The 21,301-nt window shown below is 59.8% G+C and overlaps 2 protein-coding genes across 2 annotated transcripts; both read left to right on the top strand.

Moving 5' to 3' along the window:
- The first annotated feature begins 1,955 nt into the window (after positions 1-1,955).
- Positions 1,956-19,060, top strand: LOC111144244 (ceramide synthase 1). Its single transcript, XM_022498463.1, has 7 exons — positions 1,956-2,237; positions 4,638-4,797; positions 8,418-8,598; positions 10,667-10,828; positions 11,245-11,392; positions 11,612-11,721; positions 18,849-19,060. The coding sequence occupies exons 1-7, from the start codon at positions 1,989-1,991 to the stop codon at positions 18,889-18,891; spliced, it is 1,053 nt and encodes a 350-aa protein (XP_022354171.1). The 5' UTR covers positions 1,956-1,988; the 3' UTR covers positions 18,892-19,060.
- A 185-nt stretch (positions 19,061-19,245) lies between these two features.
- Positions 19,246-20,996, top strand: LOC111143758 (growth differentiation factor 1). The gene is made up of 2 exons (XM_022497598.1): positions 19,246-19,570; positions 20,212-20,996. The coding sequence occupies exons 1-2, from the start codon at positions 19,246-19,248 to the stop codon at positions 20,994-20,996; spliced, it is 1,110 nt and encodes a 369-aa protein (XP_022353306.1).
- Positions 20,997-21,301: the final 305 nt, after the last annotated feature.

The raw sequence follows: 21,301 nt of genomic DNA, 5'->3' as shown, positions 1-21,301 counted from the left end.
CCCTCAGGTGGAACAGGGAAGGGGCGCCAGCCTTGGGACCTTAGCAGCCCCTTGTCAGGTCCCAGCTGCCAGCACGGGGAGCCACATTCCATTTCTGCTCTGCACCCACGGGCTGGTGGCCTCCCAGCTGGCCGCCCCAAGATGAAACTCAAGGCGCTGGGGCTGGGCTGGTGGGCGGGGGCTCCTCTCGCATTACTGATGGCTACCATGGTGACTAGATAGGGACAGATAGTGCTGGGTGGGAGGGTGGAGGAGGTGGGGGAGCTGGAAGGCCCAGGTCTGCACCACAGGCCCAGTCAGACCTCTGGGGGTGCAGGCAGTTAGCTAGTTGAGGATCCCCGAGGCCCCTTCTGCCTGCTGGGAAAGCTGCAGCTTTAGTGAGGTCTCTGGCCTGTGGCTGAGCCTTAATGCTTGACCAGGTCAGGCGGGCCTCATACCCCAATATGCTGGGCTTCTCACTTCCTGGTCTGATGGGCCAGATGGACCCCAGCCCACACAGAGTGCATGTTCAAGAGTGAGGGGGAGGTACCATGTGCAGATGGTGACAACAGCCAAGAAGATTGATGGGAAGGTCAGGGGTGCACTGAGCAGCTGACATTTGTAGGTAAAGTGTGAAGCAAGTGAGGGAGGGTCCCTGCTCGTATCTGGGGGAACTGCATTCCAGGCAGAGGGAACAGCCAGTGCAAAGGCCCTGAGGCAGGACTGTGCCAGAGGAACAGTGAGGTGGCCAGTGTGGCATATGGGGAGAAGGTGGAGAGAAAAGCATCACAGTAGGTTATGAGTTAGTGAGGAGTTGGCCTTTTACTCTGTACAATGGGAGCCGTGGGTGCTGTGAGCAGCGGAAGGGTCGCAGTCTCCCTCCAGCCTCTGTCCAGGCTGAGGAGGAAACCAGGATACCAGGCAAGAGGCACTGGGGGACCCAGAGCCACAGGAGGCTGTGCAAGTGCAGAGAAGTGGAGGAATAAGTGAACATTCGAAGTAGGACCAACACTGTATTGCCAGACTGGATGAAGGTTGAGGGGAAGGAGGAGAGATGTTGCCTCCTCGGTCCTCCTGCCTGTTTCCCCCCATGCACCTGAAGGTTAGGTCAGGACTCCTGCGGGGCCCACACTGATTTTTACTCTGCATCTTAAAGGCTTTGGGATGAGGACCTTGTTGGGAGGGGAGGAGGAACACAGGAATGTGGGAGTCCTGGGGGGGGCTGTCTGTGAGGGAAGGTGATATTCCCAACCTTGGTTATGGCCGTCGAGGGCTTCAGGCACAGGGCCTGGTGGCTGGATAGTAGAGTATCACCAGGGGTGGTCCCAATGGAGCCAGGGGTCTTGATCCAGCCTCTGAGTCCCAGCGGGTGGGTGTCCACTCCCTCTGCCTCTCCCGCAGGCCTGTGTTAACCTGCTGCCGGGGAGGGAGGCCTCCCAGGTCCTCAGGGTCACGGAGAACAGCAGGTGGCCCTGAGGGCAGGGAAGGTTGGAGGGCCAGAGACGGGAGTTACCGCTGGAGGGCACTGCCTGTTGGTGCTCACCGTGTCCCAGAGTGGTGGCGTGGGGGAGCCCCGGGTGGGCAAGGGAGCTACGGAGCGGGAACGGGGGCTGTGGACACGGTGTCCAGGCCAGGCGGGCACCTGGCAGACCCCCTCCCCCGCTGCTCCGCGCCTTGGTTTTCTCCTGGAAAATGGGCAGGAGCGCGGGCCCGTCTCCAGGACACGTCGCGACAGCGCCGGGTCTTAATCGCCCGTGCTAGCCGCCGCTGCCTCCAGGAGACCGAGCGCCCGCGCGCCCTCAGGGTCTCGGACGTCGCGCCCAGGCCCCAAGTCCCCGCCGCCCGCGCCCCCACAGGGGCGGAGCTTGTGCCGGCCCCGCCCCTCCCCGTCCCCAGCTCAGGCCGGCGCGCCCCCGGCCCAGCCGCGGCGCGTGACGCGGGGCGCGCGGCTCCAGCGGCCACCGAAGGCGGGCGCAAGCGGCGGCGGCGGCGGCCAGCGAGCGGGAGGCATGGCGGCGGCGGGAACAGCGGCGGGGCCGGCGGGGCCCGAGCCCATGCCGAGCTACGCGCAGCTGGTGCAGCGCAGCTGGGGCAGCGCGCTGGCGGCGGCGCGGGGCTGCGCGGACTGCGGCTGGGGGCTGGCGCGCCGCGGCCTGGCCGAGCACGCGCACCTGGCGCCGCCCGAGCTGCTGCTGCTGGCGCTCGGCGCGCTCGGCTGGACGGCGCTGCGCTCCGCGGCCACCGCGCGCCTCTTTCGGGTCAGTGCCGCCGGGGTCCGGGCCGCGGGGCCGCGGGCTGGGGAGCCGGGCTGTTATGGGGGGCGTGGGACGCGGACCCGGGGCCCTCGCGGACCCCTTTCTGCCTCTCCAGGCGGGGTCACTGGAACGCTGGGAGCCTCGGGCTGGAGCTTTCGGGTTGAGGGCGGTGGGGGTGGGGTGGATGCGGGGGTGTGGCCGAGCTGGAGGAAGGCCGGAACATGGGGACCCCTGCACGGATGGGGCGTTCGAGATGTGGGGGAATCGGGGCCGACTTACGCCGGGCGGTGCGGGACAAGGGGGCCCCGGCCGGTGGGAGGGCCCGGGCCGCCGCGCGCCCTTTCGGGCAGGGCCGAACCGAGGGCGGAGGAGCGGAGGACGCGGGGCGGGGTGGTCTCGGGGCACAGAAGCCGCCGGCGCTTTGCGCCTTGGGGCCATGCGGGGCGCTCCCGTAACCGGAGCGGGGCCCGAGGTCCACGCGGCCGCAAAGCGGACTTGTCCGCTGCTCCCGGGAAGAGGCAGGAGCTACCCGGTTGCTGTCTCGCGCATGTCTGGAGTCAGCGCCACCCTCCGACCTGGGGAGGCCAAGGCCTGGACTCCCGGGCGGCGCCGGTGGTCGCAATCTTAGGAGGTGGTGCGGCCCGGGCCTTCAGAGCTGGACCGAGCTGCCTTTAAGGGGCTGCGTCCTAATTGCCCAGTTTCTAGCAAGTCTGGGGAGGCTACGGCCCCAACTGGAGAGTGACCCTGTGGATGACATTGGCGCCTGGCCTCCCTCCCATCCTTAGGGAGGGGTCGCTGCTATGGGAGCTGGTGGGAAGGCGTTTGGGCCCCTAGCTTGGCTGCGACTCCCTCCTGGACTGACTGGGGTCACCCCGCCCCAATCTGGCTGGAGGTGGCAGGGGCTGCGGGGACAGAGAGCCCGGCGCCAACAAAGGGGCCTTTCTCTGCTGGCTGGGAAGAGGCTAGCCCTTGTTAAGTCAAGGATAGGGTGTTGTCCGGCCGCCACTGTCCCCACCATCATCCCCTATCACCCGCATGGGGAAGGGACCCCAGCCACCACCCTTCTTCAGGGAGGAGGAGGCAGGTACGAGGGCCCCTGCACAGGTCAGCCTTCGTTCCCACCTGACGTTGTTGGTCCCCTTGCTTTCCCAGTTTCCAGCTGGTAAGTGGGAGGTCCAGGAGGTTGAGGGTCAGGACCTCAAGGAGGGGATGTGGTCGCTCTGGGAGAACCAAAGTGGAGTGGGTTCTTTCCCTGAGGAGGAGGCTTCACAATGAGGGAGCCTGGTGGAGGGTGTGGGGGACAGCAAGAGCGTGTGCACCCTCCCTTTTGGAATCCCCACAGCTGTGGCCAGTCCCGCCAGTCCGGGTGGGGCAGAGCAGTTCCAGGCTTGCCCTTCCCAAGAAAGGGGTGGAGGGGCTGCCCTTTCCTCCAAAGCTCATCTTCTTGGCAGCCGCCTGGTTGCCAGGGGTGACTGAAACTGGCTCTGCCTGTCTCCATGGCAACTGTTGGTGCTCCGGCCCCCTCGAGCCTCTCCTCCAGGGAAGGGGGCGGGGAAAGGGGCGGGCTTGACCCAGCAGCTCTGGAGCCCCGCCCCCCGGGGGGGGGGGCTCCTGGACTCGGTGGAGGGGGGGAGTTGCGCCCCTCAGACTCCTCCATACCTCACTGCTGCATGACCTTTCTTCCTTCCAGGCTTCCCTGGTTGTCCTTAGGTGGCTCAGTTCATGTCCCCGTCTCATTGTACATCCTTTCCCTGCCCTGCGCTCTCTCTGCCCCATTCTCTCCTCCTTTGTCCCCCCACATTCTCATGCTCTCCCCCAACTACCCACCCCATCTTCCCCAACTTCTTTTTTTCTCTAGCCTACCCCCAGATTCTCCCTCTGAGGTACCCCTTCCCTCAGGTTTCTCTCCCATGGGAATCCCTTGGGGTTCCATCCTCCCCACTTTCTCTCAGATGCCCCCATACTCACCTCCATGCTCTCTTCACAGCTTCACCCCTACAGGCCCCTCCATATCTTCTCTTTAATCTCCCTTCCTCCCTGGCGTAGCTCCAGCTCCCTCTGGGAACCCCAGGTCCCCCAACTCCCCTGGGCTGGCCCCATTGGTCTTCCTTGCACCATACTCACATGTTCCCCTTCTCCCTGCCACAGCCTTCCCTTACATTTCCTCAGGTCTCCCCCCACTCCCCTCCCCACACTGCTTCGGACAGCTGGGCACTAAGTTTAGCCTTTGGCTGGCACACGTGGGCTCTGGTTACGCTCCAGGCGGCAGTGGGTACTGGGGCCTGGCCCTCCCCAACACCACCCAGCCTGGAGAGCCCCTGAGCCTGGCTTTCTCCGCCCTGGAGGAGTGGTCCCTGGCCCTTGGCCCCCAGCACTGACGGCCACCCACCTTCTCACCCATAGCCCCTGGCCAAGCGGTGTCGCCTCCAGCCTAGAGATGCCGCCAAGATGCCTGAGAGCGCCTGGAAGTTTCTCTTCTATCTGGGCGCCTGGAGCTACAGTGCCTACCTGCTCTTCGGCACCGACTACCCCTTCTTTCACGACCCACCCTCTGTCTTCTACGGTAGGGGCCCTGCCGGACAGAGCAGGGTGGGGGAAGGTTCTCTACATGGGGGAGCTGGACACTCATCACACGTCTCATGCTGGATGTCTGCCTCAAGACAGCCCCCCCACTCCCGCCGCAAGGTAGCTCCAAGACAAGGGTGCCTGAAAGGTTCTGGGGACAGGAAAGGGTCCTATTTAGGACCTGGTACTGTTAGGGCTCAGGGAGGTGTCCTGAATGAGGTAACCCCTTGTATGGACCCAGGTAGGCATTCCAGGTGTCTGGAACCATGTGTGCAAAGGCCCTGGGGCCAGCACGAGCTTGGTGTGTGAGGAGGATAGGAGGAGTTTGAGTTTCATTCTAAATGGGATGGGTTTGTGGCTCATAAAAAGCTTCCTCTGGCTGCCATGTGGAGGCAGGAGAGTCTTGGATAAGGAAGAAAGTGGCCCAGTGGGGAGGTGAGGGACTAATGTGGCTTGGACCAGCTTGGTGAAGAGATAAAGATGATGAGGGATGGCTGCATCCATCGATTGGATTAGATGTGGGGGTGGTCAAGGCCTGAGCTTGGTGGGATAGGCAGGAAGGTGACTGCAGTGTCCTTTATCACCGGCAGGCAGGCTGTTCTAGAAAACCCGATCTGTGATGGGGGCATCCAGATTTCTCTATTCCTATGCTGACCACGTGGATGTGTTTCCTGCCATGGGACGTAAACAGTTTCTGAAGCCGCCTGGTGGCACCAAGCCCCACGCCCCCATCTGAGGGCTTGGCACACAACTTTGGTGTTTCAGTATCCCAGTGATGAGCACCGCATTTGCTGGGCACCTGTCTGTCTCCGTGGGACTGCATTTCCCACATGGCCACTCTCCCACGTGTATTGCCCTTGTTATAAATCCCTGGAGGCAGGTTTTAGCTGTCATTCGATTTCCCTTTGTGTGAATGAACCATCGTGGGTCCTTGTCAGTTTCAGGCATGGTGTTGCCTCTCGCTTTTTCTTTTAAATTATGCTGTGATAACATGCTTGCAGGTGAGCTGCTGCTTTGCATGTGCACTTACTGGGCACCGACTGTGTACCAGGCACTATGCAGACACAGCTTTGAGTGCTCCAGAGAAAGCCCTCCACCTTGATGGCTTGTGGTGACAGTGAAGTACGAAATCTGTTAACAGCTGATGAGAAAATTCCAGGCAAGGCCCGGGAATATTCTAGAGATGGGGATGGCCCCACCAAAAGTGACCTTTCCATGGGGGATCTGGGGGGGCCTGAAGCAGAGAGGAAATGCAAAGGCCACTGTGGGACAGACCCACTCCTGGCAGATGCTCAGAGGCAGAGAGCAGCCCCCCAGGACGGGGTGTCTCCCGGAGGACTGTGAGGAGGGGGGTAGATACTGACAGGCCCAGTTGAATAGGACGCTGAGGGCACAAGGGGGCTCTGCCCAGGACGGGGCCCAGAATGAGAGAGAAGTGGTTGGTTTGAGAAATGTTTTGAAGGTTTTGAAGGCAAGCTGGGGTTCCGTGGCCCACGAGTGCAGGGAGGTGCAGACAGAGTCTAGATGGGGGATCCCATGGGGGCCGCACTCTCCCTACCCCGCCCCACATCCGGGGCTCGAGGCTGGAAGGGGGCGCTCGCCCAGTGGTAAAAGTCTTGCCACTGCGATGGGTGGAAAATTCGGTGTCCTGTTTCCACAGCAGGCTGGCTCTGGATGCTGAGGTGCCTCTGTGTCCCTTCCTTCTCGAGGGGGACAGAAGTGCACGGCAGGTGTGTGTGTAGGAGCCTCCACCGGCCGCGGCCAGTCCCGCAGAGCTCAGAGGGAGGGTCCTCCCGGAAGTGTGCATTTTGTTGTCAAACTTGGAGGAGCCCCTGGACCTGATAAAGTGGTGGGAGGAGAGCTAATCCATTGGTCGGGCGGCGGGGGGAGGGGAGTTGCATTTTTTTAAATTAGGTGAAATATACATGCCATAAAGTCAACCATAATTTGCCAGTCGTCAGTACTGCCTGCTTGTCTGAGGTCCCTGCAGTAGCCAGATGCGTGGATCTGGGAGACGGGTCCGGGGAGGGCCCGGGTAGCCGGTGTTTCATGGGCGCAGAGGTTCGAGTGTGCACCTCGAGGAGTGTTCTGGAGATCGCCGTGCCATGGGGCAAGCACAGTGGTGCCGCCAGACGTAAACATGGCTGGGGGTCAGCGTATCATAGTTTTTAAATATTCGCCATGTTCAAGTGGATGGTTCAGGGGCACGTAGCCCATTCCCCGTGTTGTGCCTCCCTCCTCCCAGAAGGAGACCCTGTCTCCCTCCCCCTGGCCACCACGGATCTGCTTTCTGTCTCTGGATTTGCCAGTTCTGGACATTTCCTAGACATGGGATCAGGCAGCATGTGACCTTTTGTGTCTGGCTTCTCTCACTCGGCATCTGGTTTTTGAGGCTCATAGTGGGAGTCAGTGACTCGCCACTTTGCACGGCCGGGCAGCCTTCCGTTTTGTGGGGGCCCGCGTTCTGCTCACCCACTCACGCATTGGCGGGTGCTTGGGTTGCTGCCACCGTTTGGTGGCGGCCAGCAGTGCTGGTGTGCACGTGTGTGTGCAAGGAGCCCTGGCTTCAGCTCCCTCGGGTACCTCGCTAAGAGTGGACTTGCCAGAGCTTGGGGCTCGTGTGTTCATGGCGGCCATGGGGAGGGTGGACGGTCGGAGACAGGCTCTGGAAGGCTGGCAGGGCAGGGGGAGCTGGGGCCGAGCTGAGCAGGAGACAGTGGTGTCGGGAACAGGGGCAGGGTGGCGAGGGCAGGGAAGCAAGCAGAGGCCTGGACCCACACGGGGTCAAGGCATGAGGTCAAGGCACAGACGAAGAACTGTTGCTCAGGTGAGGCACTGGTGGGCAGGGGGCGTGGTTTAGGGGATGGCCAGCCTCCAGGGGGCTCCGGGTCTCTGAGGCTGGAGGCTCCCTGAGGCTGGAGGCGGGAGGCCCCAGAGGGAGCCCAGGGTGGCCGTTTTTGGGGAGTGGCCAGAGAAGTCTGGGTCAGTATAGCCAGAGCCCTCTTGGTAATGGTCCTGAGACAGGAAATGGGGAGAGCTGGAAGTCAGGGTCACCAGAAGGGGGTGAAGCCTGAGTAGGTGGGCACAGGTGCCAGGAGAAGCCAGGGGCAGGAGCGACGGCGGGGGCGGGGGGGCAGCCACACACCACGAGGTGGGCCAGCCCATCCCGAACGGCACTGGCCGGGGTAACCAACCCAGAGTTGGAAATCCTGCAAAGGACAGATTTCAGGGGTAGGAGCACCTTTTCCTATAAATCTAGAACCGTTCCCCCCAAAAGAACACCCATTTGTAAAAAAATCATGGGTAGAGGGGCGCCTGGGTGGCTCAGTGGGTTAAAGCCTCTGCCTTCAGCTCAGGTCATGATCCCAGGGTCCTGGGATCAAGGCCCGCATCGGGCTCTCTGCTCAGTGGGGAGCCTGCTCTCTCCTCTCTCTCTGCCTGCCTCTCTGCCTCCTTGTGATCTCTGTCAAATAAATAAAATCTTTAAAAAAAAAAAAAAATCATGGGTAGAGACTGGGAGCAGAAAAGCAGTAGCCAGGGCGCCTGCGGAAGGGGGTGGCACACCCCAGCTGGAGGGGGTCCTGGAGGCCCCTAACCACACGCGCCTGCTCTCCCCAGACTGGACGCCAGGCATGGTGGTGCCCCGGGACATCGCAGCCGCCTACCTGCTGCAAGGAAGCTTTTACGGCCACTCCATCTATGCCACACTGTACATGGATGCCTGGCGCAAGGACTCGGTGGTCATGCTTATCCACCATGTGGTCACCCTGGTCCTCATCGTCTCCTCCTATGCCTTCCGGTGAGTCCAGCAGCGGGCAGGAGGGCAAAGGGCCCAGCATGAGCAGAGAGGGGAGGCTGGTGGGGGCCACAGCGGGTATCCACGGGGCTGGGTTCTGGAAAGAGACTGCTAGAGGGACGGTGCCGGGGGGTGGGGTATCAGGTGCAGAGAAACCCCCAGCCCGTTCGTACACTGCCCATCTCCCTCCGGCCCCTCCAACCTGTGGCAGCCTCGGGCAGGACACTTAGAAGTGTTTCCTGGGGGGCGCCTGGGTGGCTCAGTGGGTTAAAGCCTCTGCTTTTGGCTCAGGTCATGATCCCAGGGTCCTGGGATCGAGCCCGAATCAGGCTCTCTGCTCTGCAGGGAGCCTGCTTCCTCTTCTCTCTCTACCTGCCTCTCTGCCTACTTGTGATTTCTGTCAAATGAATAAATAAAATCTTAAAAAAAAAAAAAAAAACCAAAAATGAAGTGTTTCCTGGGCCACCCGCTGTGCCTGGCTGCCGCGGGGGGTGTGGCTAGGAGTGCAGCAGACCCACCTTGGCGTTCTGGAGCCCACTGCAGCCACCACACGTGGCCCCTGAGGGCCTCCGGCGCAGCCCATCAGCACCTCAACCTGTCCTACATGTAAGATCTCCCCTTTGTTTCAAAGGCAGTGGAGAGTGAATCTCTCTTGCCAATCCTTTTGTTGTATCAGTTGCGCGTGAAGATGACAATGTTTCAGACTTACTGAGTTAGTTAGAATGTAGCGTTAGAATTAATTGTACCTCTTCTTTACCTCTTGTTTTAAATGTGGCTAATAGGGGCGCCTGGGTGGCTCAGTGGGTTAAAGCCTCTGCTTTCGGCTTGGGTAGTCATCTCAGGGTCCTGGAATCGAGCCCCACATCAGGCTCTCCACTCAGCAGGGAGCCTGCTTCCCCCTCTCTCTCTGCCTGCCTCTCTGTCTACTTGTGATCTCTGTCAGATAAATAAAATCTTTAAAAAAAAAAAAAAACCAACAGACAAATGTGGCTGATAGGGAATCTGAAATAACATTCACGGCTCATGTGCTGTCCCTCTTGGACGGGCTGCCCCATGAGTCTAGTGCGGCAGCTGCTGGCCACCCATGCCCACGTCAGCTGGAATTAAACTGAAATAAAGTTGCATATTCCATTCTGTAGCCACACTAGCCACATGGCAGCTGCTCAGTGGACCCATGTGGCTGCTGGCTCTCATACAGGATAATGCAGGTTTAGAACATTTCTATCGTTCTAGAAAGTTCTATGAGATAGAACTCTATTGCTCTAGAGTAGAATCAGGTGATAAAACCCAAACAAACAGACAAGAAAAGAACTAACAGTTTGTTTGAAGGTGGTAACTATGGAGAAAAGTCGGAAAATAAGGACCTGGGGGTGGTGAGGTGTGGGTGGTTGGGTGACAGGTGAGCAAAGTCTGAAAGGTGAAGAAAGACTGCATGAACACTGGGAGGTGCGTGTTAGGTGTTGGGATCAGCATGTGCAAAGGGTCTGTGGCACATGAACTGTCAGAAGGGTGGAGTGAGATAGACGCCCAGCCATCAGGCTGAATTCAGGTCCAGTGGCCCAAGCAGCTGTCAGGTGGGATGCTGAGGTGGGACAGGGGGACAGCCTTCAGGCTTCTTTAGAGCCTGTTGGGGACTCGGTCTTCCCTAGACAGGTCTGCAGATTGCAGCAATGTTCAGGTTAAATGAACAGACCTAGGAGGGTCAGTGTGGCAATAATGTTGGAGGTGAGGGACAAACTTGCGGAGGATCTGGATGCAAAATGGCCCTGGCCACCAAGGGTCAGGGGTCACAGAGGCGAGATGGGGCAGACAAGGAGCCTCCAGGGAGGCTCCTGGGTCACCTGGGGACAGTGAGGCAGCGAGGGTAAGGGTGCGGGTGGGGCCACCAAGGGGCAGGCACAGCTTGGGTGCTGCCCCTGATCTGGCCCTGTGGGGAAATGGGCAGGTCACGTGGGCAAGGAACCACAGCTTTGAAGGGCCCTGCAGGAGGCTTGGGGTGCAGACTTGGTGCAGGGTAACGGTCCCCAGTGTGACCTACCCTCTCTCCTCTCCTATCCCACCTCCTCCCCAGGTATCACAACGTGGGCATCCTCGTGCTCTTCCTGCATGACATTAGTGACGTGCAGCTGGAATTCACCAAGCTCAATGTCTACTTCAAGTCCCGCGGAGGCTCCCACCACCGGCTCCACGCCCTGGCGGCTGATCTGGGCTGCCTCAGCTTCAGCCTCAGCTGGTGAGTGGGCTGGTGAGAAGGGGTGGGACCAAGCAGGAAGTGGGTGGGGCCTGGTGAAGTGGGCAGGGTAGGAGGTGGGGCTGGTGAGAAGGGGTGGAGCTTTCAGGGAGGGAGGGAGGGCTTGAGGGAATGGGTGGGGCCAGGCAGGAAGGGGGTGGGGCCTGGTGAAGTGGGCAGGGCCTGGCAGACAGGCTAGCCAGAGGTGGGGCAGAAGCCAGGCAGAAGCAGGGTTGGGCAGGAAAGGACAGAGCTGGGATGGAGACAGATGGGCAGGGGTGGGCAAGGAGGGGACAGAGGGACCGGGATGGGTGGGGCTATGCAGGGACAGATGGATGAGTCAAGATGGAATAGCATAGGGCCTGGGTGGGGCAAGCCACCCCCCCAACAGCTTCCCCAAGCCCCCCTCCCCACTGCAGGTTCTGGTTCCGCCTCTACTGGTTCCCGCTCAAGGTTCTGTACGCCACGTGCCACAGCAGCCTGCGCTCGGTGCCTGACATCCCCTTCTACTTCTTCTTCAACGCACTCCTTCTGTTGCTCACTCTCATGAACCTCTACTGGTTCCTGGTGAGTCGGCAGCCCACAGCTCCTTGCCCACCCAGCAGGCAGTCCCCAGGCAGTGGTCTAGGCGCAGGCCCTTCTCAGGCACGCCCAGGGAGGGGCATATTCAGCCCCCAGGACAACACGTGCAAAGGGCCGGTGGCAGAAGCACAAGGCCGGCCATTGGGAGGGTAGCAGAGGGAGGGAAGTGCCTTTTTCTCACCCGTGCTCCCTCCCCCCACCCAGTACATCGTGGCCTTTGCTGCCAAGGTGCTGACGGGCCAGGTACGTGAACTGAAGGACGTGCGGGAATACGACGCGGCAGAGGCCCAGAGCCCCAAGCCCAGCAAAGCTGAGTGAGTGTGGAGGGGCTGCCGCCCCAGTTCATTCCTTTAGCCACGTCTGTCCGGCCGCGTGCGCTCTGGGGGCCTGCCCTGGAGACGAGGCAGTGAATGATGCCACCGTGGACTCTGCCCCTGGAGCCTACATCCCACAGAGACTGCAATAAAGGCACGGAAGCTTAGCGACAGAGTTAGATGCCGTCAGGCCAGACAGGAAGTGGGTAGAGCAGCCTGGGGCTGGGGCAGGTTGACAGGAGCAGAGAATTGGGTGTTGGTGGTAGGAGCATGAGGGCCAGACTGGGTCACTGGCCCAGTGGGTGAGCAGCCGTGATCCAGGCCACAGGGGAGCCTCTAAGCAGGTGGCAGTGGAGGTGGGGAGGAAGGGGGGCTATGGTGGCCCGGAGACCCCATGCTCGGTCCATGCTGACACTCCCTGGCCTTGAGGTCCAGCAGGGCAGCCTGCTGGTCAGTCAGGCAGGAGAGGGGGCTTGGGGCTCAGACCCGGTCCGGCCCAGGCGGGAGTCCTAGGGAAGGAGGGGAAACAGTCCTCATCGAGCATCACAGAGGTAGGACCCCCAGGACTCGCCGGCCCCAGGGTGAAAGCCAGATAGTGTCCAATGCTCTCAGCCTAGAGGGGGCCCCAGGAGTGAATGGAGGCAGGTTTGGGTGACCAGCAGGGTCTAGGGAGTATGACACTCCAGAGGGAACATGGGGAGCAAGCCGCAGCAAGGTGGGGGGCTGCTTACTGCTCGCAAGGTACTGAGTCAGTCAACCCTGTGATTTGACTTCTGGGGGTGCTCATCAGTGACCAGCTGGGAGAGGGGATTTCAGGGAAGCAGGTGGGTCAGAATGGGCCATGAGGAGGACGAGAGAAGCAGAGATCTTAAAAATCTTATTGGGATACATAAGAAGGGGAAGAGAGAACTGGGGGTTCCAGAGTGGAGAGCTCTGTGGCCAATTCACATATATGAAAGCACTTTGCACCCCCAAGCATGGCCCTACAGGTGGGGGGTGCTAAGGCCAAGAAGCCAGCGCCCAAGCCAGAGAGGGACCAGACAGGTGAGCAGGGATGACGGACATGAGAGGGTTGGGCAGCAGGTGAGGTCTCCCCAGGGGGCTGATGCGCAGGGCCCTGTCAGCCCAGGTGACTGATCACCACGAGGCCATCTCTGTCATCAGGGCATTAGGGCACAGGGGCCGTAGCCAGGACGAGTGTGGTCAGATCCCAACTCTGCTGTAGAACCCACCAGACTTGTTTCAGGTGAAAGAGAAATAAAAGAAACGAGGATAATCCACGACTTCGTGCTCGAGCTGCCATTTCCCGAGATGGAAGTTGGGGCTGAGCTGGGGTAGGGCTGTGTGCACAGGGCTGAGAGGGGGGAAGGGGGAGGGCTGTGTGCACCTGCCGGGAGTGGGGAGGGGCCATCAGGCATCTAGTCTGGGGGCTGTTCAATCATCCGATGTCCAGTGAGCGTGAGTTGAGAATTCCATGAAGACATTGGTGAGGTGTCACCAAGGGGTCTGACCAGCCCTCAGAGGTTTCCAGAAAGAGCAACGGCTAAAGCAGTGGGTGGGAGAAGGGTGCACCTGCTTGTCCCAAACTGAACACTGGAAAGATGTCTCTGTTGGAGACCCGTGAACTCCGGGTGGAGATGTCCAGACCAACCAGTCCCGCCGGGTGTGGCTCCCTAATCTCTCTGCCCTGAGAAGGCCCGTCCAGAATGTGGGGTGGGGGCTGGGGTGGGGGGACTGGCACCTGGCCAGCATGTCCAGTAGAGTGACAGCGTGAACTCCGCCCAGAAAGGACAGGGCAGACCAAGGAATGCACTGCCGTGGTCCCCCCAACCCCGGCGGTCACCTGCAGAACTCCGTTCCCTGAGGCTGGCCAGGGTTCGCACAGTCAGGTGTAACGCGGGATAAGAAGCAAGGAGAGTGTGGAGCGTGCTGCCAGAGTGGTCAGGACCGCCCCCCAGACCCTCAGGTCATGGAAAGCAAGGCCGCTGAGGCACTGTCCCCAATCAGAGGAGACGAGGACACTGTGACTAAATGCGGCATGGGCTGGCGGGCCAAAACAAAAGGACGTCCGCAGAAAAACTCGTGAAATCAAATAAGGTCTACGTTTCGTTCGTAGCTGGCCTCGGTGTCCTAGTTGTGACAGATACACAGTGGAGGTGTGAGACGGTGACATTCAGGGAAACTGGGCGAGGGCTATGCCATGGCTACGCGGCCTGCCTCCACAACATCTCTGCCCACTGACGATTACCCTAGAATAAAAGTTTTATTAAACAAACAAACAAACAAAAGCACGAAAGACCGTCGGAGATGACATCAGATGTCATAGCGCGTTGCTGGTTCTGTCCTAACAAAGTACCAGGAGTTGGAGGGGGTCTTAGAACACCAGAAAAGTGTCTCTCACAGTCGCGGAGGCCAGAAGTCTAACATTGTCAGCGGGGCCGGGCGCGCTCCGACATCTCCCGCAGAGAGCACGTCCTCGTCTCTTCCAGCGCCCAGGGGCCCCACGTGTCCCTTAGCTTCTGGCCGTGACGCTCCAGTGCCCATTCTCTGTCTTCACATGACCTTCTCTCAGAGCTCTTCTCTCTTACAAGGACTCTTGTCTTCTGATTTAGGGCCCGCCCTAAGTCCAGTCTGATCCCAGCCCCCATTCCTACACTTAATCACATCTGCGGAGAGCCTTTTTCCTCATCAAGTCACCTGCCCAGGTTCCGGAGATGAGGATGTGGATAGACCATTTTGGGGACCGCCCTTCAACCCACTGCGGATGTTAAGGCTCAGACACTTATATGCCGCTAGAGAGAGAATCAGGAAGTGGAAAGCTGCAAAGTGACCCAGATTGCAGTGGCTGTAGTGGAAGCGATGATGGCTGGAATTGTTGAGAATAACCTGGCCTCACTGAGTTCTGATAGGAAGCAGAGACAACACAAGAAGATGCAGTGCTGAGAATTTTCCAACGTAAAAGATGTAAATCAGAAAGAGGATGAATAAAAAGGCATCTGTGCCCCAAACATGTCGCAGCGAGAAACGCAAAACAGCCACAGGAAAGGGGCTATGTAACAATGACACAGCAGCGAGGGACGCTGGACAAGTGTGGAGGGAACTATCCTGTCCGATGCCAAAAAGAAGGAACCAGCAACTGGGAATTTCATACACAATTTTGAAAACATTTACCTGAGGGCTCCTGGCTGTCTCTGTCAGTGGAGCACAGGCCTCTCGAGCTTGGGGTCCTATGTTCGAGCCCCACGTTGGGTGTAGAGTTTACTTAAAAAAAACAAAATCTTTAAAAATAAACAAACAAAAACAATGAAGAGACAGGACACCCACAGGAACAAAAACTAGGAAAGTTTACCGCCCGGAGATCTCATTGGGTATGTTTCAGAACACAGGAAAGCTATCCCAAGAGGGAGACCACCAGGAGAAATGACACATGTCTGGGTAAAAAAACTTTAAATGCCTGATTGGAGCTTTTAAAAAATGAGAACTGAAGTAGTAAATGCTGAAATGGGATTGGGGCCTTTGCCCTTTGCAAGAGGGCGGGGATTACCTTTAGGCTATATTAAGGACTTCCGGGAATGTTAGTAGGGTGTAGAGAGGAACCCAGGACAGGCACCCCCCCCAAAAAAAAAATAAATGCAGAAAGTGAAGGTTAGTAAACGTAGGATAAGGAATGCAAAACAAAGAGGATAGACTCTCGAATATTACACATCCAAACAAGGAGACATGGAATAATCGTGACAGTTACAAGATTGCTTTTTTTTTTTTTTAAAGATTTTATTTATTCACTTGACAGAGATCACAAGTAGGCAGAGAGGCAGGCAGAGAGAGGGGAGGAAGCAGGCTCCCGGCTGAGCAGAGAGCCCAATGTGGGGCTCGATCCCAGGACCCTGAAATCATGACCTGAGCCGAAGGCAGAGGCTTAACCCACTGAGCCACCCAGGCGCCCGAAATTGGGTTATTTATTTTGTTTTAAAGAAATTATTTATTTATTTATTTATTTAGAGAGCATGCAAGGGGGAGGGGCAGAGGGAGAGAAACTCATGTAGACTCCCTGCTGTGGACTGCTCCCCCCCCACACACACACGGGGCTTGATCCCACAACCCTGAGATCATGACCTGAGCCAAAACCAAGAGTCAGATGCTCAACCCACTGAGCCACCAGGCACCCCACGAGATTTTTATTTTTTTAATTCACCTCTCCACTGGTTAAAAGACTTCCAAGTCCAGGGTACGTGAACATTGCAAATAAAAGGACAGGACAAGAAATTCAGATGCAATCCTTGATCTGGAACATTCCACGGGATACAGTCCTAAATCTCCATGTGACAGGACCACGGGAGGTAGTCCTCGCTCGTCATCGAGCAGCTCAAAAGCAGGGCGAACAGACGTTCCTTTCAAGCGCAGGCTGTCTCAGACTTGACCACACCCAGCCACAGGGGACATCTCCCGGACCTAGAACCAGGATCCTGCAGGCTGCGTAGACAAAAATTCAACAAGGTTTGAGAACAGTAAGGAGATGACAACGGAGAGTGCAGTGGAGTAACTCAGGACCTGGCCAGTGAGTAGCACCGCCCCCTTCCTCAGGGCACCCGGCTCCATTCATTCCAGCTGCTTCTCTCTTCTCACTCCGTCTGCCTCCCAGAGCCCCTGCTCCTCTGGCCGACCACCCTCAGGGACCATCAACCCCCCCCCCCCCCCCGCCCCCCCCATCAGCCCCGTGGAGGGGCTTCTGTGCCCAGCTCCTGACCCAGGTACTGACCCAGCTCCTGGGTCTGAAGTCTGCACTGTTGCCTCAGGGGCTGCTGGTCTCCGCAGCCACCCGGCTCTGCCTGCCACCTGCCCCGAGGCCTCCACCACTTCCCCGTGGCCTCCCCCTCCTGCAGCCCCTTCATTTAATTCACCTGACTTCCAGGGTGCTCCTCTATGCGCCATTCTCTATCTCCTGGTCTGCTTGACATTCCCAGCATCTGTGGAACTATCCAGAATCAGCACCCCCCTTCCCTCCCCAAACCACCCGTCCGGAACACTGGCCCATCTCAGTGGAGGGAAATCATGCCAAACCCTGGGGACTCCCCTCACTCCCTGTCCTCCTTAGTTCTGAGGAAATAGCCAGAGTCCTCCCAAGATGCTGCCTGCCTTCATCTCCGTCTGGTCTCCGCCCTTGTTCTGATTCTCTTTCCCCCACAATGGTGCGATGAAACCGAAAAGCGCAAATCTGACGTCATAGAGAAGCCACACACACCCCCACTCCCCGCCAAATGCTAACACGAACACTGGTTTTGAGCAGGGAGGGGTGCTTGGAAGCTTGTACAGGAAAATAAACCAGCATCATCGAGAAAGTTCTGATAAAACGTCACATGGTGTGGTGCGGATCCTTGAATGTATTAAACCTACTATGAAAGTATAGGAACGAAAACAGTGCGGAACAGAGCTGAGTCCATGAATAGAAATAGGCTCCAGTCCTAAATATCACTGGGAGGGAAGAGCCGTCAGAATAACCATCTGGAGAAAAGCGCAGACTCGTGTATCTCAAATCAGCCTGAGGCAGGAGCAGAAGCTGCAAAATGAAACCAGAGCTGAAAAGGGAGATTGTGGCATCTAGCCATGGAGCTAGGAGACGAGCCCCCACCTCTGCTCCGTCTGGAGAACCAGCAAGCAGAAACAACAAAGGACAGACCTGAGCGCTTATCTCTAGGGGCTTATCTCTAACCTCACAGATCAGCAGCAAGAGAAAGGGCAGCAAGGCCCTGGGAAAGTGGGCAGAGGATGGGACGCGTGCTCCCAGGAAGGGACACCCAGTGGCTCCAGACCAAGGGAAGAATGAATTAAAGTGACTGAGGTCATCTAGGTTCCTATACGGAATGGCCTCTGAGTTAGAGTGCTCCTCAAGACGAGGGGATGCAGGGGACGGTAACAACCCGGTGTGTTAGGATCGGTGTGAGATACCAGCGAGATGTGTGTGAAATGCTACCCAGAGCCAGGAAACCCAGGTTGATTTCCAGGAGCGGTCCAGGCAAACTGTGAGTTCTCTGTGCTTTCTGATGTCTAGATCATTAGAATATAGTACCAGCTCAAAAAACTTAATACATGTGTACGTCGTAAACCGGGACCGTAGAACCCACTTCTGCAAAGACACAGACCAATGTGCAAAGGCATGAGGGGCTCCCCGAAGTGGGAACAGCAGTAGCCAGTGCCATGACCAGTAAGCGACAGCAAGGTACTGCAAAGGCACCAAGGAGCAGGGGCGGAAACCCTCGTTGAATCTGGTAAGGTGGTCCTGGGCAGACCCCGAGTCGGAACCCAGACCTGCCACTAATTCAGGTAGGGAAAATGGATTCGATGGAGAACAGTGGTGCGCACAGCAGCAATCTCAGTGTCGACTTTTTGGAACATCGGGGTGCAGAAGACTTTTTTTTTTTTTTTTTTTTAAGATTTTATTTGAGAGGGAGCGGGGAGGGCGAAGCAGACTCCCTGCTGAGCAGGGAGCCCGCCGTGGGGCTAGATTCCAGGACCCTCAGATCATGACCTGCGCGGAAGGCAGACGCTTAACCCACTGGGCTACCCAGGCACCCCCAGAAGACATCTTTATAGTTTGAAATATGCAAGCCATATGTGATTTAGAAATTAGGGGCCTTTCTCTGGTGGACACCATATTGATTGAGTTTTAAAACGCTGCATAACCTGTTTTCAGAACGTGGAAGGAAAGTAGGGGCTGTGGCAGATGTAGACAGAGACCAGTGGATGGAGAATCATAGGGGCTGTGAAGACTTTCTTTTGTCCTACTCTGGGTGGAGTGTCAGGGAGCTCTGGCCAATTTTGCCCACTCTCTGGAAGGGGAGGAGTATAAAGTGTAGGGTTTATCCAGACCCAAGTGGTGGGGTTAAATTGGGGCAAAAGCCGTCCAGCGGTCGTGGGTAGCTCAGGAGGGAGGAGAGAGGAGGCTTTAATTGGGAGGATCTGGGACGCCCTGGCCACTAGGCGGAAGGGGCCATGTGGGCAGGGAGGAGGGACCCCGGTGGGCTGCAGCCTGGCCGGAAGAAGGGATGTGGAGGGCGATGCTGGCGAGACAGGGCAGTGTGCGGGGGCATGGGGTCCCGGGGCTAACCTGGGCCCGGTTCTGGCCCCCGCAGGAAGCCGCTGAGGAACGGCCTGGTGAAAGACAAGCGCTTCTGAATTCCTTGATCACCGTCCCTCCCCTTAGGACCCAGCCCCGCCCGACCACGCTCCACAGGGACCGACCACGCCCCTCCCCGGGACTCTGGCTCGGTCCAGCTCCGCCCCACCTGGGCCCTGGCCACTCCCGGTCACCTCCTTCTGGACCCCTGCCCCGCACCCCCCAAGACCCCGCCCCCGGGGTCTACCCCCGTCCGGCTTCAGGACCGCGGCCACTTCCCTCGGGACCCTGACCCCGCCCAGTCCCAGACCTCCGTCCGGGCCCCTCCGGGGATCTCCGCCCCGCCCCCAGTCTGCAAGTCGAGGGTGCCCGGCGGCTCCTGAGCACTCGTCCGGCTGCCGCCAGCGAGGAAAATGTCACCGCCGCGCTACCGTCCTGGCCGCCGCGTCCTTTTACTCCTCCTGACCGTGCTGCTGCCCTCACTGCCCCCAACCCGCGCCCCAGCGCCCCCGGGCCCCGCCGCCGCCCTGCTCCAGGCTCTCGGGCTGCCCGACGTGCATCGGGGCGCCCCCACGCCTCGGTCCGTACCCCCCGTCATGTGGCGCCTCTTCCGCCACCGGGACCCCCAGGAGGCCAGGGTGGGCCCGCGGCGGATGCCCCAGGAGACCACCCTGAGACCGTGCCACGTGGAGGAGCTGGGGGTCGCCGGAAACATCGTGCGCCACATCCCGGACCGCGGTGAGTAGGGCCCGTGCTGGGGGGCGTGTGCCGGGGAGGCTGAGACCCCGCTGTGCGCCCCGCCACGAGCCTCCAGCGCCGCGTGGGGGAAGCCAGAGCACCTCCGAATGTTCGCACCCGCCCCGTCCAGCCCATGAGAAACCTGGACCCGCCCGCACTCCATGGCCTCTTCCCCGTGGGCATCTGCGGGGACCGGTTGGAATGGTCCCAAGGCCAGGCTCCCTTGCACTGGGCAAGGCTCCTAGCTTGCAGCTGAGGCCCTGCCCCCACTCGCCCCTCCCCCCCCCCCCCCCCCCCCGCTGTTTCACACCATTTGATGCCTTTCCTGCAGATACCACCTCTCCAGCATCGTTTCCCCAGGGGCCCCAGGCATCCGTTCATCTCTCGCCCTGCCTGGGTCCCGCGGGCAGGCCGCCCTGCACCCGGGCCGGGCCTCCTCTTACTTGCAATTGATGCCCTGCCCCCCACTCCCCGCCCCCGCCTCCCGCGCGCCACTTCACACCGTTTCACGCCTTCTAACAGTTGGCGCCCCCAGCCCCGGGGACTCACCTTTCCCGGTCCGCAGCAGAAACCCCCTCGCGGGCAGGCCAGGCAGGGCGCGGGGGCGCAGCGCGAGCCCAGCCCTCTCCCTGCCTCCCCAGGTGCTCCCACTCGGCTCCCGGAGCCCGCCTGGGCCGCGGGGCAGTGCCCTGAGTGGACCGTCGTCTTCGATCTGTCCGCCGTGGAACCTGCAGAGCGCCCGAGCCGAGCCCGCCTGGAGTTGCGCTTTGCGGCGGTTGAGGCGCCGGCCGGCTGGGAGCTGAGCATAAGGCAGGCGGCCGAAGGCCAGGGCGCGGGCGCCGGGCCGGTGCTGCTCCGTCAGGCGGTGCACACCCTGGGAACGCCGGTGCGCGCCGAGCTGCTGGGCGCCGCCTGGTCCCGCAACACGTCGGCGCCGCGCAGCGTTCGCCTGGCAGTGGCGCTGCGTCCCCGGGCCCCCGCCGCCTGCGCGCACCTGGCCGAGGCCTCGCTGCTGCTGGTGACCCTCGACCCGCGCCTGTGCCACCCACTGGCCCGGCCGCGGCGCGAAGCTGAGCCCGCAGTGAGCGGCAGCCCCGGGGGCGCATGTCGCACGAGGCGGCTCTACGTGAGCTTCCGCGAGGTGGGCTGGCACCGCTGGGTCATTGCGCCGCGCGGCTTCCTGGCCAACTACTGCCAGGGCCAGTGCGCACTGCCCGCCACGCTGTCGGGCCCCGGCGGGTCGCCCCCGCTCAACCACGCCGTGCTGCGCGCACTCATGCACGCGGCTGCCCCCGGCGCCGGCGGCCTGCCCTGCTGCGTGCCTGCGCGCCTGTCGCCCATCTCCGTGCTCTTCTTCGACAACAGCGACAACGTGGTACTGCGGCACTACGAGGACATGGTGGTGGACGAGTGTGGCTGCCGCTGACGGAGCCAGAGGGGGTCCCAAACAATAAATACTGCGTGGTCCGCTCCCCGTCTGATCTGGTTACGTGGGGGTGGGAGAGGAAGCAGCCACCTCCACCAATCACCCATCGCCAGGGTGGTGGGACAGTGACCCACAGTGACCCCACCTGCCCAGCTCTGCCAGGGCTGGGGTCCCAAATCCCCATCCCCAGGTAGCCCATCAACTAACCCGCCCAAGAGCCCACGTGCTGCCAGTTGTAGGGGCCAAGGTCACCCCCGCCCAACGGCCCTGCTGCACAGATCTGGTCATTCTCAGCTTTGCCGTCC

This window comes from Enhydra lutris, unplaced genomic scaffold (genome assembly GCF_002288905.1).
Source record: "Enhydra lutris kenyoni isolate GAN:26980312 unplaced genomic scaffold, ASM228890v2 scaffoldscaffold10, whole genome shotgun sequence".
NCBI lineage: Eukaryota > Metazoa > Chordata > Mammalia > Carnivora > Mustelidae > Enhydra > Enhydra lutris.
The sequence above is the reverse complement of the archived record's forward strand: the minus strand, read 5'-3'. Positions and strand labels throughout refer to the sequence as shown.

Bases quoted from the DNA above. Each gene is read 5' to 3' on its own strand.
- LOC111144244 (XM_022498463.1), top strand. From the start codon at position 1,989: ATGGCGGCGGCGGGAACAGCGGCGGGGCCGGCGGGGCCCGAGCCCATG. The intron at 2,238-4,637 runs GTCAGTGCCGCC...TCTCACCCATAG, and splicing joins CCACCGCGCGCCTCTTTCGG to CCCCTGGCCAAGCGGTGTCG. The intron at 10,829-11,244 runs GTGAGTGGGCTG...TCCCCACTGCAG, and splicing joins CTCAGCTTCAGCCTCAGCTG to GTTCTGGTTCCGCCTCTACT.
- LOC111143758 (XM_022497598.1), top strand. From the start codon at position 19,246: ATGTCACCGCCGCGCTACCGTCCTGGCCGCCGCGTCCTTTTACTCCTC. The intron at 19,571-20,211 runs GTGAGTAGGGCC...CTGCCTCCCCAG, and splicing joins GCGCCACATCCCGGACCGCG to GTGCTCCCACTCGGCTCCCG.